The sequence below is a fragment of the Piliocolobus tephrosceles genome, chromosome 9 (genome assembly GCF_002776525.5).
Source record: "Piliocolobus tephrosceles isolate RC106 chromosome 9, ASM277652v3, whole genome shotgun sequence".
Lineage (NCBI taxonomy): Eukaryota > Metazoa > Chordata > Mammalia > Primates > Cercopithecidae > Piliocolobus > Piliocolobus tephrosceles.
The window spans coordinates 37,532,949-37,553,598 of NC_045442.1; the positions used below are offsets into that span (position 1 = coordinate 37,532,949).

At 41.7% G+C, this 20,650-nt stretch overlaps 1 protein-coding gene across 2 annotated transcripts in view; it reads left to right on the forward strand.

Moving 5' to 3' along the window:
* The window catches only part of BLNK (B cell linker), a 78,090-nt gene that overhangs the window by 52,770 nt on the left and 4,670 nt on the right, over positions 1-20,650 (forward strand). The window contains exons 7-16 of one of the 2 annotated variants that reach the window (XM_023206267.3): positions 1,087-1,168; positions 2,412-2,480; positions 7,469-7,538; positions 9,456-9,483; positions 10,299-10,341; positions 12,745-12,829; positions 13,267-13,298; positions 16,346-16,422; positions 17,239-17,322; positions 20,252-20,407. In XM_023206267.3, coding sequence (XP_023062035.1) covers positions 1,087-1,168; positions 2,412-2,480; positions 7,469-7,538; positions 9,456-9,483; positions 10,299-10,341; positions 12,745-12,829; positions 13,267-13,298; positions 16,346-16,422; positions 17,239-17,322; positions 20,252-20,407 — 726 coding nt within the window. The remainder of the gene's footprint in view (positions 1-1,086; positions 1,169-2,411; positions 2,481-7,468; positions 7,539-9,455; positions 9,484-10,298; positions 10,342-12,744; positions 12,830-13,266; positions 13,299-16,345; positions 16,423-17,238; positions 17,323-20,251; positions 20,408-20,650) is intronic. The other variant, XM_023206268.3, reaches the window with a different exon arrangement.

Sequence of the window (20,650 nt, forward strand, 5' to 3'; positions counted from 1 at the left end):
AAGGAAGGAAGGAAGGAAGGAAGGAAGGAAGGAAGGAAGGAAGGAAGAAGAAAGAAAGAAAGCAACCTACAGAATAGAAGAAAAGTTTTGCAAATTGTATATCTGATGAAGAACTTGTAACTAGAATATATAGAGAACTCTTATAACTCAATAAAAAGATAAACAACCCAATTAAAAATGGGCAAAGATTTGAATAGACATGTCTCCAAAGAATATACAAAAATGACAGTAAGTATATAAAAAGATACTCAACATCATTAGTCATCAGAGAAATGCAAATCAAAACTATAATGAGATACCATTTTGCACACACAAAGATGGCTATCATAAAAAGGATGATAACAAGTGTTGGTAAGGATTTGGAAAAACTGGAGCCCTCATACATTGCTGGCAGGAATGAAAAATGGTGCAGTGTCTTTGGAAAACAGTTTGGCAGTTTCTCTGACTGTTTAACATACAGCTACCATATGACTCAACAATTCCACCTCTAGGATATTCCCAAGAGAAATGTATGTCTACACAAAAACTTGCACATGGATAGTCATGACACCATTATTCATTACAGCCAAAAAGTGGAAAAAACCTCAAATGTCCATCAGTTGATGAATGGATAAACAAATGTGGGATACTCATAAAATAGAATATTATTTGACCATAAAAAAGGCTGGAGTTGTCACACATACTATACCACAGGAAAACCTTGAAAACATTATACTAAGTGAAAAAAGTCTCAAAAGACTACAGATTGTGTGATTCCATGTATATTCAATGTCCAGAATGGGCAAAATCTATACAGAAAGAAAGTAGATTTGTGGTTGAGTAGGTCAAGGGAGTGGTGGATGGGGAGTAACTAATGGGTGCAAGGTTTATTTTTGGGGTGATAAAAATGTCCTAAAATTAGATTGTGGTGATGGTTGCATACATCTGTGAATATACTAAAAGTCACCAAATTGTACAATTTACACAGTAGAATTTTATGGTATGTGAATTGCATCTCAGTAATGCTTTTTAAAAAAATCACTGCCTCCCATACAGTCAACTATGAATGTATAGCATTCTCCTCATTCAGTTTTATATTTCTGTTAGGCTGATTATGTGGTCCCCGTAGAAGATAATGATGAAAACTATATTCATCCCACAGAAAGCAGTTCACCTCCACCTGAAAGAGGTAAGAGTTTGTCACCTTAAGCACCTGAAAATTTTTAGCAGTTGATGGAGATGTACGAGAGTATTTGGTAGTAAGTACTAAGAGGCTCAGAAATGACAGTGTCCAGGCCTTTCTCCCCAGGGCCACAGTGTGTGCTTCTTTGGCTGGTTGGGCAGATATCATCAGTGACAACCCATTTCTGTGTCATAGCCCTTCCCCGCCTTCTCTTTCCTCTTCCATGATTTAATCCTGCCATCTCAAATTATGAAAGCATCTGGGTAGTTCTCTTCAGCTGCCCTCGCTTTAAATGGATTTCTCATAAAACCTAATACAATGTCGCAAGCCTCCATGTTGGCCTTGTAAACACTGCACCAAGAACAGTTTCTGCAGAAGAGCAAAAAAATGAAAGAGTGAAATATGCTCTGAGTCCTGGCTCTTTAAATTTAGTAGTATGTTAGGCCTACGAGAAACATTTCATCTGTTAACCCTTCACAGGACAACAAATGCTATGACAAATGAATTATCTTAAAAAGCCAGTGCTACATAAGATTAGGCATGGAAACAGGGTATGTTTACTCTGAATATAGTTACTATGGATAATATGATCCAGTACAAGTGATACCTCTTCAGGTAACATTGCTCATCTGCTACAGTCAACTCCATGGTAGCCATATTCAGGTTTTAGTCCGCCATCATGTAGCAACCCTCTCCCATACTCCGTACCTATCACCAACCTGATTTCCCAAGCCATCCATTACCACAAAACAACAAATACACATTCCCTCCTTACTAACCCCTCTTAAAAAAACAGAACAGAACAGAAAAGAAAACCCCCCTGAAATCCCAGAGCAATGGTGTGTATTGCATGTGGTAGGGGAGGTGGAGCTATTAATTGGGCCCCTCCAGTAAGGGGTTCAATACACTCTTGATGAAAAACGAAAACAGTAAAACTCCTTTATCTCTTAGACCTCCCATTTGGCAAACGAAATTCCAAGCCATTATTCACTTTAACAAGATATCTATCATCAAATAATCAAACAATAATATATCAAATTATGAATCTGTCATTGATATTTCCATTCTAAAGATGTTTCTTCTGAGAAGGCTTCTTTTATTGGTTTGTGTGTCTAACAAGTGTGTCTCCCATTCTTTGCAAATTCTCCGGTCTGGTCATCATTTTCCTGAGTGTGAATTTCCCTCAATGGCATGTATCTGTAATGGTTTTATATATATGTATATGTATATGTATATTTCTGTGTTTAAGCTCCCATGGTGAATAGATCAACCAAGCCAAATTCCTCAACGCCCGCCTCTCCTCCAGGAACAGCTTCAGGTAAAGTGTATGTGTGATTTGGTTTGGTTTTATGTCTATTTCAAATAAGAAAAACGACTCAGATGAACTATGAAGAAGTAATCACTTGTATTTGCAAATGTCTTAATAATGGGAACAGAAGGCCAGTCCTCACCCTCATGTACTTGTGGCACGTGTGTGGAAGCGGCCATTTCCCCAGGCATTTTGGCATCTGCTAGACAAGTTCTGGTTTTCACCCTACCTTCCTGGGCACCTTGCTGGCTTCTCCGTGTCCCCTCCCTTGACTGAGGGAGTCCCAGAGTTTAGCCCTCAGCCCTCAACCCTCAGTTCTTTCAGAACATCATGATGGTTACAAGCTTGGTTTTGAGCCAGACAGCCCTCGGTTGGAACCCCAGTGTGCCCCGTTACCAGCTATGCCACCTTTAGCTTGTACTCCGCCTCTCCAAGTATCAGATTTTCTTGTCTGTAAATGGTGTTCATAGCCCCTACTCTGTGACAGGAGAATTCTGCTGCATGGGAAACTCTTAATGAGTACCTGGCACACACTGAGTGCTGAGGAGAGAGAATGATTTTTCACTTCTGTAGGGTTCATCGAGTAATCCGGCTTCATGTCTCAAGTCTACACTGGTAACTCCCTGGCATCCAACCCGACCTGACTTCCCTTCGGAACACCTTGATGCTCCCACGCAGGACTCTAAACTCACTCCTCCCTTCCCTGTGGGCACCCCTGTTTCTCAATGTGTAGAGCCTCCAGGCCACATACTCCAAATCCTGCTTTTTTTTCTCCTGAATTTGCTGTTCCATTTTAGCTGTGACCACCCTAGTCCGGGCTTTCTTTACTCAGCCACCTTGCACCTTCTCATCTGCAGCAGTCCACTGGCCACACCCCTGCCTCTCGACTCTCTCCTCAGTGACAAGGACTGAGCTGCTGAACTCCTCCAGATGTTACCAGTTTCATCTCACCACAAAGCTAGTTTTTGCCACGTCACCTCTACCACCAAACCATAAATGTTCCTGGTTGCTCCTATAGGTTTTGGCAACCCCCAAGGCTGAGCCCAAGACACTGAGGGGTACCCATGACCCCCATTAACAGCACAGAGAGGTATAGGAGCCTGCCCTCCAGCATTCTCATGGGCATTTCCCCTCTCTCTCTCCCCTCATCCCTCTCCCCTAGGCACACATATGCGCACGCGCGTGTGCGTGCACGCGCGCGCACACACACACACACACATATTTGTACACACACACTTTCTTCTCTCACAGAGCTGAACACAAGTCATTGAGAGGCTGAGCTCTGCTTCCAGAGACAGGCTCCTTGATAGAAAATGAAAGAAGAGTCGAGTATTTTAAAAACCTTTTCCTGGACTCATTTCTTATGAAATTATTCACTTTCTTCACAAGTTCTGGTTTTACTTATCCTCTCCTCAGAACCCACAAGCGCTTTATACGTGGGGAGTGGAGCTCAGGACCATCTTAGCCAGCTCATCTTACCCTCTGGGGAGGCAAAGGTCAACATGCCAATCTAAAATATCGTGACCAGGTTGCTTAGGCCCCAGCTGAAATGGAGACTCCTAACTCCCGATAGCACAGGATGAGGTTGTTACTGGAACAGAAAACCCTTTAACAAATAAATAAATGAAGACCTCAACCCTCCTTTAGAGAAATAGATTACTAATATCTGGTGTTTGCCTCTTACAAAGCTCTACTTGCCTTACAAGGACCTTCTCTTCCTAAAACACACCCAGTACTCCAATCAGCCTGTATTTCATGGGTCTTGCTTCTTGGTCTTTGTGTTCTCACTTTTAGAACACCTAATCCTACCCATCCTTCAAGGCCCAGCTTGAGGCCTCCACCTCCAGGAAGCCTCCTCTGGTTTCTGTAGCCCTCAGAGAGCTCTCCTTTCCAGGAAGTCTCTTCCCCCTTACACTTAGCCCGTACTTATTCCCTAATTACTTTGTGTCTCAGTCTAATCGCTTCCTAAGTACACTGCAAGCTTCTTGAAGACCTTGCCTTCAATGTCATTGCTCAGGAGGCTTTACCTGGCCCCATGCTGGGGCAGATCCCTGTAGTGCCCTGCACATGCCCTGAGATTTCTGTCTTTCTTTGCTCACAGCTGTTTCCAGGGCCTACCCCAGGATCTGGCTCAGGGGAGGTGCCAAGACTGTGGAGGGGTCAGTTGGTTGAGAGGGTGAATGAGTCCTCAAACACTGGTTGTATTAAATATTTAAAGAATCACCAAAGGGGCATTAACCAGCTGGATTTATTACTCATAAGTTTGCTATTAACCTGGTATAGCTGTATTTTAATACTAGAGACATCAGATGAAGAAAGGAAATCTAAACAAGAAAATAGTGTCCTGGTTATGTGATTGTCACATACAGGTGGGAGCACCTACAGGAGGGGGGAAGAAGTGAAATAGTTCAGGTCCTGGCTCTGACATTTGCTAGGTGCCAGACTTTGAACAGGTGAAGTCATCTCTGTTGCTTGGTTTCTTCCTCTGATAAAATGGCACCTATGCCTAGGGGTATCATGAGTAGACATCATGATAATTAAGTGACTCACTATAGATGACTTGCACTCATAAAAGGCTAGTGCTTTGTTATTATTATTGTTATTATTCAGAATCCCTTGTTCAACCTGCCTTGATCCATGACCATTCTGGCAGATATTCTCAGGGAACGATATTGTTTCATGGGTCACTGGCCCATGAAACAGAGGAGACATGCTCCATCCTTCCTTAGAACTCTGTGTTCCTGAGGCAAGACCATAGGCTTTCCACCAGTGCTCATGCTGTCCTCTTATCACCAGAAGTTATTTATAGGGAGGGAAAGGGAAAGGAAGGTTTTGGCAGACTATTCTGAGATATGCAAGAAAGGGAAGCATAGTAGAAAAGCCAGGCGGGAGGTCTGACAAAGATAATATAGCGGTGAAATGAGCCCTCAGCATTTCAGAAGCGAGAAATTCAGACTTAGACCTTCTTTCTACTTCCTTATTTTTCAGACAAGATTTTGTTCCACTTCCCCGAGATCTTCCATCAAATTCTGAGTAGTCAAGGGTACTTTAACAGTGTCAGTCTTAAGTATTCAATTTGATACACCAGCCACTTAAACACAGCGAGACTCCTACTACACATTCAGGTGACATTTCAGTTTATTGTTTTCATGTTGTCACATGAAATGTAAACAGTCCGAATGCAATCTCTTTTCCAAAATATTTCAAAAAATCAGACCCAGTTCAGGTGCCGTGGAAGACAGAGCTGTCATGGAGGGGGCACTGCTTCCCAGGGTGCTGGGGAAGGCCACCAGGTACAATCCACGCCACCCACTCTTTGCTGTTGTTCCCACCCATGAGGGTTTAGGAAAAGAGTCAGTAGGCTCTGAGTGGAAGCCTGGGGGCCTCTCTCCAGTGACACACATGGGAAGGAACTTCCTGATCTCTATTTCAATACTTTTTGAAGTCTTTTCTTTTTCTTGTTTGTGTTTGGATGAGATGGTACGGGGGTGCACATATCTTCCCTGTTATAAATTCTGAGAGGGCAGAGGCCTATGTCTGCTTCTTCACCTCTTCCTCTGCCGTAACATGGTACCTTCTAGGGCTTTACATGTACCAAGTCCTCGATAATCCTTGGTAATGGATTATTACTTCAATGTGTGCTTATCTGTGCTCTATCTCACAAACTAAGAAAGTACAGACTGAGGGCAGCAAGTCCAGCCTGTACTTACAGAGTATGCCCTGCAAGTCCATTAGGAATTGAAGGCCGGGCACCCTGGCTCACGCCTGTAATCCCAGCACTTTGGGAGACCAAGGCAGGTAGATGGTTTGAGTCCAGGAGTTCAAGGCCAGCTTGGGCAACATGGCAAAATCTCATCTTGACAAAAAATTAGCCAGATGTGGTGGTGCATGCCTGTAGTCCCAGCTACTCAGGAGGCTTAGTGGGGAGGATCACTTGAGTCCAGGAGTTTGAAGCCTCCAGTAATCTGTGATCACCCCACTGCACTCCAGCCTGGGTGACATAACAAGACCCAGAAAAAAAAAAGTGGGGGGAATTGTGGACTTACATGTGTAGTAAGTTCTTAACAAAACATTTATTCAGTTAAATGAATGAAGAGCCTCATGAAGAGCCCCCTTGGTCTCACTGAGCAATGGTGTCCAAGCAGGTGAGCATCATGTCTGAGGCAGCCAGGGGATGCTGAGGGGACTGGCTCAGTTCTGGCCTCTCCCCTCCTGGCCTGCCCTCTGTCCCACTGTCCCACAGTGAAGATCCATCCTGCCTCTCTCTCACTTCCGCCCCCATAACGATTGTCTGCCATCTATCTTCAGGTACAGGAAGGGAGGTTGGGTGCAGGGAACAAGACCCTTCAGGTCCCTTCTATGACTTGAGAAGATGAGATTTGGGCAGCAGACTGCACTTGTCTCAATTTGTCCATTAAGGAAAACCTGTGGGCAAACGCCCTGAGAACTCAGAGATGAATGAGTAAATATCCTCCAAATGTGAAGTTAGAGGCATTTCCTGTATTTAAGTGTGCTTATAAGGGAGCAGTGTCTGAGGTCTGTGTCAGGAGTGGTAGCTTGGAGCCTCCGTCTCTGGGCACCTCTGCCGTGCACATTTGTGCAGTGTACAGATGCAGGTGTGAGCTGTTGGCTCCCTTCCTCAAGGACCTCTGTGGGTGTCCTCCCTGAGTTCTCAGAATCAGTGGGCTCAGGACTGGCCCCATGGGGCACAGGGTGGAGGGTGGTGTAGGTAAGGGGAAGGTCCTTTAGAAATGTTAAGGTGGAGTCCCTAATCCCTATCCCAGTTCTGAGTTTATACACTGACACTTTTAAAATGTGTCATCACCTTTGCCCACAGGTTTTCCTTAATAGCTTCAATATAACTACCTATATGTGCTTACCTGAATGCAACACAATATGTGCGAATATTTCTGAGCCTGCCAGAAAGGCCAGCCTCACTGTGACCATCAGCCCCTGGTTCAGGACTTGGGGACTGAGTAGTGTGTATGTTTGTGCAGGTCGAAACAGTGGGGCCTGGGAAACCAAGTCACCTTCACCAGCTGCGCCATCCCCATTGCCACGGGCTGGGTAAGTACCTGTTGCAGGAAGCAGCTTTTGAGATCTGGGGAATGAGGCTGGTGATACCCCACTGCCCTGTTGACTTCATTAGAAGTTCTCCCCATGGCAGGCTGCAACTTGGACCGAGAGTAAGGAGCCCTGCTAACATCGAACGAGCCAGGTGTGGTGGCTCAGGCCTGTCATCCCAGCACTTTGGGAGGCCGAGGTGGGCAGCTCACTTGAGGCCAGGAGTTCAAGACTGGCCTGGCCAACATGGCAAAACCCCGTCTCTACTAAAAATACAAAAATCAGCCAGGCATGGTGGCACACACCTGTAATCCCAGCTACTTGGGAGGCTGAGGCGGGAGGATCACTTGAACCTCTGCAGGTTGCAGTGAGCTGACATTGTAGCACCACACTCCAGCCTGGGCAACAGAGCAAGACTCCATCTCAAATAAATAAATAAATATAGGAGTATTTCCTCCTGCGAAGTTTTAGTTAAGTCTTGAGTTCACTAACTTACAGTGTTCCACAAGACACCCCGCCTTTCAGAAGCTCCAGTATCTGAATCATTTTTAGAGTCTCTAGCAGATTTTGTCTTTACTTTCTACTCCTCAGTTTTACCGTCTACAAATAACTGTGTAGATATATACCATATGCTGGTCAGACCAGGGCGCTCCATCAAACCCATGCCACTGAGGTTCCTCTCGAAAGTGACAGTCATTCTTTCTTATTGAATTCAGAAGGGCTTTGTAAACAGTCAGGTGAGGATTGTCATGTGTTAATATTACAAACATCACCCCATAAAATTATGTTGGCTCAACAGGTTATTTGGAAAGCAAATTTAAATATGTCTAAATCTGGCCTGCATGGCTCTAATCTTATTTCTGCCTCTGTGTAAACCAAAGAAAGCCTCCATGTTGAAAGTTTGTTAACCAAAACTCTGCACACGTCTCTTAGTTCAGCTGTATCACTTTGCGCAAGTTACTTAGTCTCTCTGAGCCTCAGTTTCCTCAGCTTAAAATGTCACTGTAAGGTTTAAATAACAAGTGAGGAGCCTAACCCAGTGCCAGGCATCTTACAGGTGCTCAGGAATTCTTGTGTTCTTCCCCCACACTTCAGCTCTCAGCCAAAAACAAAGCAAGAGAGAGACATGGTGAGGGTTTTTTAATTAAGAAATTTACCACACAGAAAAGGAGCATACAATCTTATCAATATTAGACTTCAGTCTCTATTGGAATCTTGAGTTCATTGACTTACAGTGTTCCACAAGACACCCCGACTTTCAGAAGCTCCAGAACCTGAATCATTTTGCAAACTAGAATGTTAGTGCAGGCATGTACCTTCAGGACCACACATCAGTGGTTTTCAAACTTGTTTTGGTCTTGGATCTCTCTGAAAGAAAGCCTGCACAGAAGACCAGCGGAGAATAGTCCCTAGAGACAGGGGGGAAGCTGGAGCGGGCAAGCGCAGCTGCAACCTCACCTACTGAACCACTCTCTTACCTCTACCCTCTGTCCTGGACAGTAACCCCTACAGGGAGCTGTTGGGGAAGAGGGGGCTCCACAGAAACACTGAAAATACTGATCCCAGTCCTCAATTCACAGGTGAGGAATCTAACCTCACACCCAAGACAAAGAGGCCCAAGGTCACCCGCCGAGTAATTAGTGCAACTGGTGCAAGAGTCTAGTTCTGCCGATTCCCTGGCAACTGGTGCCCTACTTTATCCCCAGTTGACCCCTTCCCCATCTGTCAGCAGACTCCGTCTGAGCCTAGGAGGATCATAACTAAATCCCACTTCCATCCCTCTCCACCTTGCAAGGATAGTCTTCTACACACTCGTATCGCTTTCATAATTCTAGCTTACATTTGAGACTAAAATAATGGTAAATAGCTCCATTTTGTCTCATTATGTTTTAACAAAGCTCATCTCTTTTTATTCCCCAGGAAAAAACCAATGACACCACTGAAGACAGTAAGTTAATTTTGCATTTAAAAGTGCTTCATATTTCCTGCAGTGTTTATTCTTATCCATTTATTTAAAGTTGAAAATGCTTTCAGCTATGGTGCACACAGCAATCTTAGCAACTGAAGTTGCTGCCCAAGCAGACCAAGAGAAGCTTCAGATCCTCAGGTAGCCAGGGAGGATGCCCCTCCCTGGGGCATAGAAGGAGCTCATCCTCACTTGATCCCGGCAGCTTCACTGAGTGTGTGCAGCAGATCAGAGGGACAGCCAGGTTCCCTGCCCTCCCCACAGGAAGCCCCTGTGTCCACTCCCCACCACAGTTAATGGTAGACCTTTGTGCTAGGCACACATAGGCCTCACTAAACTCAGATTCTGGCCAGAACATGGTGAACCTGGGCCACGACACTACGTAAGGGAGCCCACCTGGACCTAGTCCCTACTGTGAAGCCTGACATTTACAATCATTTAGCAAACACACGGAAGGTGGGGTCATGAGACCAAAGCAGATGTCAGATGCCTGCTGTACCTGGGCTACTATGTGGCAGCTGCTGGGGGGTCATGGTTTCCATCCACCCTGTTGACAAAGCAGGGAGGTTTCTGCACCGCAGTGACATTGCTCCTTCCTAAGATACTTCCGGCTGTTTGTTGCTTAATGCAAAGGTTGGGCTAGGGACTGTGGATTTGTAATTGTTATTGTGATTGAAAGAATAGCAATGCATCAAAGAAAAGATGCTCCCAAAATATTTATTTTAATAATATTGCTCTGACATTTATTTCCACATTCTGCTATATTGAATATCCTTGCCTTTTTGTCTTTTACACAGACTCCAGTTGCCTCTCAACAGAATGCTTCAAGTGTTTGTGAAGGTAAAATCTATTATTTTGAAGGATGAGCACATCCTCTAAAAGTTATTTTAATTAAGGATTTGTATATACACATTTATTACATTATTTTGGGGGCAATTGTAACATGAAACTCAATTTTCCAAACAAAATAGTTTTCGTAATGAGCAATGAACAGCAAAACTAGCTCAGAACCTTAGCATCTTTAGAGTAGGCTACAGAATGCATGCAAAAACCTGCCTGTTGGCAGACAGGTATGACTTGCCAGGAAATAGTGCTAGGACCTTACATAGATTTGGAAACTAATGTAGAGTCATTCACATGTTTTAGAACTAATAGTTTATTTAAAGTAATGAAAATTTTAAAAATCTGTTTATTTGAACAAATTCTTTTGCTAAGTTTTCAAGATAATGTTTTCAAAGTTTAAATATCTGTCTTCTTAGTGTATCTTCAATTGCTTTTCTTCCTTTTTTTTTTTTTTTTTTTTTTTGAGTTAGGGTCTCGCTTTGTAGCCCAGACTGGAGTGCAGTGGTGCATAATTTTAGCTCACTGCAGTCTCAAATTCCTGGGCTCAAGCTGTCTTTCTGCCTCAGCCTCTTGAGTAATTTAGAATTTCTTCCTTTATCATCACTCAAAAACCTTATATATATTTTTAGAAACTGCCCATGTTAAAAAAAAATTGTGTTTGGAAATTACCGTGAAAAAATAGAAGAATCATCTATAATATCAACACTTAAAACATTATATAGAAGTTCCTGCCCTGTACCCATTTAATTCCATACTTGAAGATACCCTGCGTTAAAAATGTAGTGAGTATTCTCCCCTTCCCTGAGTTAATGTGTGTATATGTACATAAAGCGCTCTCATTTCTCTGATGATGGACAGTAGATCTTTTCTGAGCGTGCACTACAACTCACTTCTCTGCTTTAATGACGCCATTAGGTTTTTTCATCCTGTCTCCCACATCTTGCTTCCCTAGGCTATTTCTGAGGCATCACCCCTTTTCTGCCATATTGCTTTCTTCTGCCTTCCCTTTGAGGCTTTTGTCTTTTCTGTCCTTCCATTCCTTGCAGCCTCTCAGACCTGCTGAGTCCGGGTTGTGGAGTGATAGTGACCTCAGGGGCTCTGAGCATCTGTAGGAAGTAAATACCACCCTGTGCAGACTTCTTGGCTACAAGAGCCTCCAAAACCCAGGAGAGAAGCGGGGCCCATGGCATGTCCCCTGCTGCTTAGGTGTCCTCATTCTCAAAGGGCTCCCAGTACAGGAGCCTGCCAGGCATGCCCCCTCCTTTGTTATTTATTTCAAGAGCATAGGCAATTGCCATCCAAATGCAAAGCGAGGGAGTGGCCTCTACTAGTCTACGAAGGATTCAGGATGGCGGAGGCAAAGCAGGTGTGGTCAAAGCTTATAGGCTGGCAAGACCTAAGGTGTTCATTGTTTCTCCTTCTGAAATTACCAAGTTTTAACGTCATGAGCAAAACCTCTAACGTAGAGGTTTAAAGTAAGTTGCCACAAATTCAAAATACAATCTTCAGAGGTTCAAGGTTTCCAAGCTTTAGTGCACCACTGAATGGTAAGAAACCCTGACGTCTTTTTTACCATTTATTTGAATCTTTGAGTTCTTACTACTTTTATTTCTTTGGGGTTTCTGTAGTTCTCAGACTTTTCTTCCATGCAGAGACTCACATATGAACATACCAAGATTTTAACACAACCTACCCCCCAAGGACAAATTTGAGGGAGAGTAAAGTATTAAAATAATTTATGATCACATTTATGAATGGTTCAGCAGTAGGGTTCACCATGGCTTCAACATAAATTTCTTACACTTCAGGTTTATGCCCATTTCCCACCCTTTCCTCTTCTGCTCAGGAAAACACAGTGAAATGCAAGTGAGATTTACATTATTATAGGGATAACCTTGAATTTGATCCAATTAATTTTGCAAAAAGAGATCATTTGTGAACTCAGTAGTGTGCCTCTTATCAGTAACACACTGCGTATACCACGTCTTGTGACTAATCAAGACCCACCGGGGTGTTATCTCCACCTGTGTGGAGGCCACATGGAAAGTAGAGGGTGAGTTGTTTAGAGGATGGCTAAAATGTTCTCATCTTCTGGCTTCCACCTATACTCACACACTTAAAGTTTCAGGGCCTGTGGGTTCAGTCTGTATGTACATTGCCAGTGGATGAACGCAGAGGTGGTAGGATGTACCTATAACACTGCTGGGAGTGAGTCCTGGTCCTAGTAGCACAACTACCTCAGCAGACTGGCAAGTGCACAGATCCATGACATCCCAGTAAAAGACATGTTCCTGAGAAGACTTCTGATCAAATTTGGTTCTTCTCAGCTGATGTTGCTGGGTTTTGGGATGAGGATAGACATTTCACTCTAATCCTAATATGATGATTTTCCTGATTCAGAAAAACCTATACCTGCTGAACGTCACCGAGGGTCAAGTCACAGACAAGAAGCTGTGCAGTCACCAGTGTTTCCTCCCGCCCAGAAGTAAGAATGCTTTCCTTTAAAGATCGGTTTCCTCTTGTTGCTGCAGGAATTAACATGTGCATTGTTTCACTGCACAGTGATACTGACTTGTAGTGCTAGGTAAAAATCCAACATTTCATTGTTTTGCAAGTACATATTAAAAGGTGTTAAGTAACTTTAAAATAACTGTGTAGAGTTGCAGAGACCTACTAATTGGGTTAATTATTGAACTTGACTAAAATACAATACTTTAGTCATGATTTCCTCCTTTTTCAAAACTAAGAGTCTTACTTATCTTTAAGGTTCTGGTGCCTCTTCTATCTTTAGATATATTTTATTGGCCATTTGTATTGATTTATTTGTGATGTGCCTGTTCACAGCATCATCAGTGTAAACAAAAAGTCAAACTTACTCATATTGTGCTTTGTCCTTTAATTATCTGAAATTCTTCCTTGCAGACAACTCCACCAAAAACCCATACCTCTGCCAAGTAAGTACAACAAAGCCATGTAGTGTATCAGGGAGTGGTCGAGGCTGGATCTTAGAGTCCGATTGGCCTGGTTCTAACACAGCACTGTCACTTCCAGCTGTGTTATCCTGGCATCTTCTCACTTGTTTCCTTTCCTGTAAAATGGGGCCAAGAATGTTTATTTCACAGAGTTGTTTTGAAAAGAAAATATATTTGAGGCAATTTTTACTTTTTTTAGTAGCGATTTAATATTTTACTGATCATGCATCCTTTTTTAACTTTTTTTTTTTTTTTTTTACAAAAACAATACAACTGTTTTCAAAATAATAAGATCAAGTAAAATAACATATGGGAAGCACCAGCTATAGTGTTTGGTTCTAAACAAGTAATAACAATTTAAATTAAGTCTAAAATACATTTTAAAGATCACAAAACGTATCTACAAAAGGTACCCTAAAAAGAGGATATGGCAAATATCTGGATAATTTTCCTAAGGCAAACATCACCCTAAAAATGTATGAATTGGATAAGTCAGGCTCACAGACTGTAACTGCCCAAACCTTAATTTGCCTTCAACTCAATGTGGGAAAAAAGGAAGAAAAAAGCTCTGCTTTACATAGATAATTTGGCATATATTCCAAAATAATCAAGCTTAAATCCATTTAAATAAACAGTAACTGTCCACATGCAAAAAATTTATATGCATTTTTTACTAAACATAAATTGGCTTATTAGATTTTTAATAATCTTCATCTTAAATAAACGAAACCTTTACTAGTTTTTTTTTTAATTCTGACAACACAAAGTGAAAATGATTTGACTACAGAAATTTATTTTCATTATTTAAAAATCTTTATTATACCTTTTACTGTTTTTCAACCCAAGTCATTCATTCAGTTGTTAGTGACCATATGCCATGTGCCAGGCACTGTTCTAGGCACAGGAGATACAAGGATGAAGGGAACAAATAAAGACCCTGTTCTCATGAAGCTTATATTCTATTGAAGGAGACAGATAGTAAAAATAAACACACAAATAATATCATATCAGGTACATGCTAAAAGTGCTATAAAGAAAACTACAGCACAGCAGCAGGGGCGGGTGGCAGAGAGTAATGGAGGCGGGGGGGGCTGCTGCTGCAGACAGGGTGGTCTGAGAAGGCCTCTTCTGTAAAATGGGCATAATAGCTCCTTCCACAAAGAGCTGGTGAAAGGATGAGGTGCGCACATGCTGAAAACAGAATAGGCCTGGCACATTCGGGTGTGAGAAAATACTAGCCATGGGTACTCTTCCAACTGCCAGAACTGCAGAAACCACCAACCACCCTGCACTGTGCACCTAGGGAAAGTCTGTTCGCTCACTCACCTTTGCTGCTCTCAGCTGGGAGTACTGTTCCCCTCCTATTAGAATACACCCTTCCTTTTGGCCCATCTTTGTTGGGCCTGCCAAGCCCTTACTGCCCCCTCCTCTTACAATGTTGGCTGCCTTCTCTGAACATCCAGGGCACTATTATCTGAAGCACTTAGTTCATCCAGAACTCTTTCTCCTGCAGACTTCCCCATCTTAATAAAGGACAACTCTGGTTGCTCTAGTCAAAAACCTTGAGTCACCCTGGACTTCTCATTTGCCTTCTTCACACACCTTCCAGCTATTCCTTCAAAATAGATCCAGAATCCAACCACTCTCACTACTTCCACTGTGTGATCTGTCCAAGCCACTGTCATCTCCTGCAAGAACACCGAACTGGCCTCCCCCACTCTGCTCTTGCCACCCTCTGTTTCCAGCCCAGCAGCCGGAATGACCCTGTTAAAAGACAGGCGGATCATGTTACTCCCCTGTTCAAAACCCTCCGAAAGCTTCCTTTATCATGTTCATTACAGCTCTGGACTCATGTTAAGGGTCCACCAAGTCCTATAAATCTGGTCCCTTCATTGCCTCCTGTCTGACTGTATCTCTTATTCTTCTCCCTTTTTCTTACTGTACTCCAGGCACAGTGGCGCTCTTGCCATTCCTCAGATATGCCAGGCCTTGCGTTCACAGCTCCCTCTACCTGGGACATTCTTTTCTGGGATGTCCACTGCCTCCTCCCTCTCCACCTGCAGATCTCACCCAATTATTCCCTCAGTGAGGTCTTCCTTTCCTGATTTGTCTTCATAGCATTTATGACCCTCTAATATTATATATATATATATACACACACACACACACATATATATTTATTTATTTATGTCTTTATTGCCCATCTCAATCCATTAAAATATAAGTTCCAGGAGAGCAGGGCATTTTGCTGTTTTGTTAACTGCTGTATATCCCCAATGCCTTTGATTCATGGCAGAGAAACAAGAATGAATGAATGAACAAATGAATGCAGATAAGTTTTCTGTATTTCACACGTTTCCACATTTAGACTGCAGACTCTGCGGGAGCTGATGCCTGAAGACAGCAATGCTCAAACATTTTGGTCTCGGAACCACTTTAACACTCTCAAAATAATTGTAGACCCACAGAGCTTTGGATTACATGTTTCTGTTGATACCTAGTATTTGAAGAATTAAAACGGAGACATTTAAAACATTTATTAATCCATTTAAAAATAATATTAAACTCATTACATGTTAACATAAATGACATATTTTTATGAAAAATAACTATATTTATAAACAAAAACAATTTAGAGAAAAGAGTGGCATTAGTGTATGTTTTGTAAATCTCTTTAATGTATGTTACTGCAACGTAACAGAGACTGCTCGATTCTCATCCCTGTTTCTACATTTAATCTGCTGCAATGTTTTTCTGGTGGAACTACATGAAGAAAATTGGGTTTCACAATGATAGGTAATTGGAAAAGAAAAGACCTCTTGAACCCCCTGAAAGGATCCCTGTCGGGATTTCCAGGGGTCCTTGGACCACACCTTTGGAACCATTGCCTTAAGAATTTTTTTTTTTTTTTTTTTTTTTTTTTTTGTACATGTGTCCCCAGCAGCACCTAGCACAGTGTTAGGGTGTAGGCATAGAAAGACTTCAATAAATATGAAGATTAATTGAAGGACTTTTCTGATCCCTTTCAGGATTTACAGAAGGGGGAAACCCAACTGTGGATGGGCCTGTACCCAGTTTTTCATCTAATTCCACTATTTCAGAACAGGTATGAAATGAACTCTTGATCTCAGTAAATTGTTACCAGGAAACTGCAGGAAAGAGCATGTCTTCTGAGAAGAGGGCATTTGGAGTGAACCTTGAGAACAGAGACTGTATTTTACATCATTATGTGAACTGTCATTTGGTAATAGGGACAGAATACCCAGTTGTTTTTTTTCAATGACTAAGACATTGCTCCAGTTAATGTTTCCTCAAAACTGGCAAGGAAATGTGTTGTTTTCATTGTCCTTCCTCTCATATAGATTTTATTTAAACTTTGTAATTTCCTCCAAATAGATCTGTAGAGGCTGAAGATATTAAATCACATACAAGACAGCACAGTTTAAAAAGGGACAGAGAAAGGACTCTGTGTGCCCTTAGGCAAGTCTTTCTACGTTTCCATAAAAATATATGTAAAAATGTAAAATATGGATGATAGCATGTGTCCTTCTTGCCTTCAAAGAAGGCATATATCCTTTCTTGCAAGAATCAAATACGATAATATTTATGCTTTAGAAATTACAAAGCACTCCACAAAGTAAGAGCAATAAGAACACAATGGAAAGGGGGATTATTACTTATTTAGGAGAAAGAAAGAAGTAATTCAGGAACCTAGCTAAGGCCAAATGAAAAAAAAATACAAAAAACAAGTTAACGGTATAATCCTTGTGTTTGATCAAAGGAAAAATAAAACTCATCTTAAAATTACTGGTCTAAATATAGAGGCCTGTCTTCATAATGCAAATGGGTCTTTGTTTCTAGTACACAGAAATTAGAGTTAAGTAGGGACCAGCCCATGCTGATCTGTGCCTCCATTTCACAGGAAGCTGGCGTTCTCTGCAAGCCGTGGTATGCTGGTGACTGTGACCGAAAGTCTGCTGAAGAGGCATTGCACAGATCAAATAAGGTCTCATCATTTTTACTATTTATTATTTTTATTTTATTTATTTATTTGTTTTGAGACACAGTTTCACTGAAGTGCAGTGGCTCGATCTCGGCTCACCTCAACCTCTGCCTCCTGGGTTCAAGCGATTCTCATGCCTCAGCCTCCTAAGTAGCTGGGATTACATGTGAGTGCCCCCACGCCCGGCTAATTTTTATATTTTTAGTAGAGATGGGGTTTCACCATGTTGGCCAGGCTGCTCTCGAACTCCTGACCTCAGGTGATCCGCCCAGCGGCGTAGGCCTCCCAAAGTGCTGGCATTACAGGCGTGAGCCACCGTGCCCGGCCAAGGTCTGATCATTTTTAAATCATACGTTTTGTCCTCAGCCTGTAATAGACACAGTTGTTAACCTTATGATATGCTAATTAAATAATTGCAACAAGTATAGATACAAGGCTCTTTTTCCTTTACTCACTCAAGAGAAACTGCTATCCCCGCCTCTCTTTCAAGTTCCTCCATCTCATTTCTACTTGTCCTTTCATCTCTGCAAGGACCCACAGCCTCCACTGCCCTCCAAACAGTGGGAGAAAAGAAAGCTCCAGAGGAGGTCTGTGGAAGGCTTGGTGCTGCATGAGCTCCACTGAGGAGTGAACAGTGACAGGCTATTTTGGATCAATATGCAGGATTTAAAATTTGAGTCAAGATGGCAAACAAACAAACAAACAACAAACAAAAAATACCTGGAAGTAAATGTTTGGAGAGCCCAACTTCAGTCATGTAGGAACACCAGGGACAACTTGGACAATTCAAGATTAAAATGCCACTTTTTCTTTCTCTCTTCTCCTCCCATTTGTTTTTGTTTTCTTGAACCCTACTTTGTCAGAATATATAGCATTTACATACTCTTATTTCTCACCCTTGTTTTAGTCCTAGCTCTACAAGTAAATATATCAGTGTGTTCCATCAGTCCTTTGGTTGACTTCCACCATCGTCTCTTTCCTTTGATAAAGTGTACCTGTAGTAGATTCTAAGGAAAATCCGTGTTTACATTATTCCCTGAGTTCTTGCACATTCAAAACTGTTTTCTCAGCCAGGCATGGTGGCTCATGCCCGTAATCCTAGCACTTTGGGAGGCTGAGGTGGGTGGATCACTTGAGGTCAGGAGTTCGAGACCAGCCTGGCCAAGATGGCAAAACGTCATCTCTACTGAAAATATAAAAATTAGCCAGGCATGATGGCGGGTGCCTGTAATCCCAGCTCCTCGGGAGGCGGAAGCAGGAGAATCCGTTGAGCCTAGGAGGCGGAGGTTGCAGTGAGCCGAGATCGTGCCACTGCTCTCCAGCCTCAGCAACAAGAGTGAGACTGCTGTGGGGGAATAAAAAGAGAAAGAGAGTTAAAAAACTCTTTTCTCATATCCTAGTAGTTGGAAGAAATCTTGGTTGGCTATAGAATCCTTAATTTGAGTTTGAAAAGTGTTGCTCCACTAGATTGTGTTGTTCTATATGAAGCTCTTGAGAAGTCTGATACCAGTGTGACTTTCTTGCCTGTCTATGTAATTTGATACTTTAGTCTGGTGGCTCTGCAGACTTTTTAAAGTCTAATCATTTTACCAGAATATATCTCTGGTTGATAATTCCAAATCAATTTTCTCAAGTAGACGGGAGCCCTTTCAATATGTAGATTTAAGTTTTCTCTTATATCCAATAAGTTTTCTTAGATCGTAGTCTTAAAGGGTAGTTCTGTTCCCTTGTTTCGTTTTTATTCTGCAAGCACTCAATTTACATGAGTTTTGGATCTTTTTTGTCACTTTTTCATTCCCATCACTGTCTTTGGTTCTACAGTACTTATTTTAATAAATCCCATTTTCTCTTCTGGTTGTTTCCACACCTTCCTTCAAGTGTCATTTCTTAAATCTTCATTTGAAGCTCTCGTCCCTTGGACATCTTATAATTTTTTCTTTGTTGAGATAGGTTTGTCTTTTTCTTCAATTTCTTTCCTGAGTTTGATCAACTCTTGTTGCATTTCATTCTGCTTTTTGTCCATCTTTGTTCATAATTTTTTATTTTATGATTCTCAATATTTTTATAAAATGTTTAATAAAATTTGAATTACTGTGTTACAGTTTTGGGATTTTTGGTTTTTTTTTTTTTTTTACGGAGTCTCGCTCTGTTGCCCAGGCTGGAGTGCAGCCTGGCATGATCTCGGCTCATTGCAAACTCTGCCTCCCGGGTTCATGCCATTCTTCTGCCTCAGCCTCCTGAGTAACTGGGACTACAGGCACCTGCCACCATGCCCGGCTAGGGATTTTTTTCTTATATAAATTCTTTGAGGAGAGAATTTTCATCAGCTGAAAGTTTTGATTCCCAATCTCTGTTTTCTTCTTACAGTACTTATGAATGGAATTTGATACATTTTTTTCATAGACAACTGGTGGCTATGGTTCCCAGTTCAAGACAGTCCTCTAGATTTTATCTTAATGTGTCCCTTCACACATTTCTAAATTTTATAAACATAAAACCTTATTTAACACATTAAAAAGCTAGCATTTAGCTGGGCAAGGTGGTGCATACCAGTAGTCCCTGGTACTCAGGAGGCTGAGGTGGGAGGATCGCTTGAACTCAGGAGTTCCAGGCTGCAGTAAGCTGTGATTGCACCACTGCACACCAGCCTGGTCAACAAAGTGAGACTGTTTCTAAAAATAATTAATTATTACCTTTTTTTAAAAAATGGCAAGCATTGATCTCATTCAGGATTTTCTATGAGTATATATTTTTCTGGACTATTTTCTTAGAAAATAAGAGGACAAGCACTAATCAATAATAAAAATAATGTAGCTAAATAATTTACCTTTGGAATGTAATATAGGTGTTCTTCACAAAATGATTTTTTGAACCTGTAGAAATATAAGTAATACTAACCATAATTATGCTTTTTTAAAAAAAAATTAAACAGGATGGATCATTTCTTATTCGGAAAAGCTCTGGCCATGATTCCAAACAACCATATACACTAGTTGTATTCTTTAATAAGCGAGTATATAATATTCCTGTGCGATTTATTGAAGCAACGAAACAATATGCCTTGGGCAGGAAGAAAAATGGTGAAGAGGTCAGTGATTTCTTTTTAAATTCAATTCTATAACTATGCATTGAGAATAATGACATCAAATACTGTATTAGATGCTAGAGATCAGGAGAAAGGATACAAAAGTACTTGTTCTTATGCTTGCATAAATGTCATAGAGAACAAGATAAAATACTATATTTAGGCAGTATATCCTATAGGAACACAGAAAAGGAAGAAGTTGTGTGATATACATCCTAGTTCTTTCATTCAGTTATTTAATGAGGT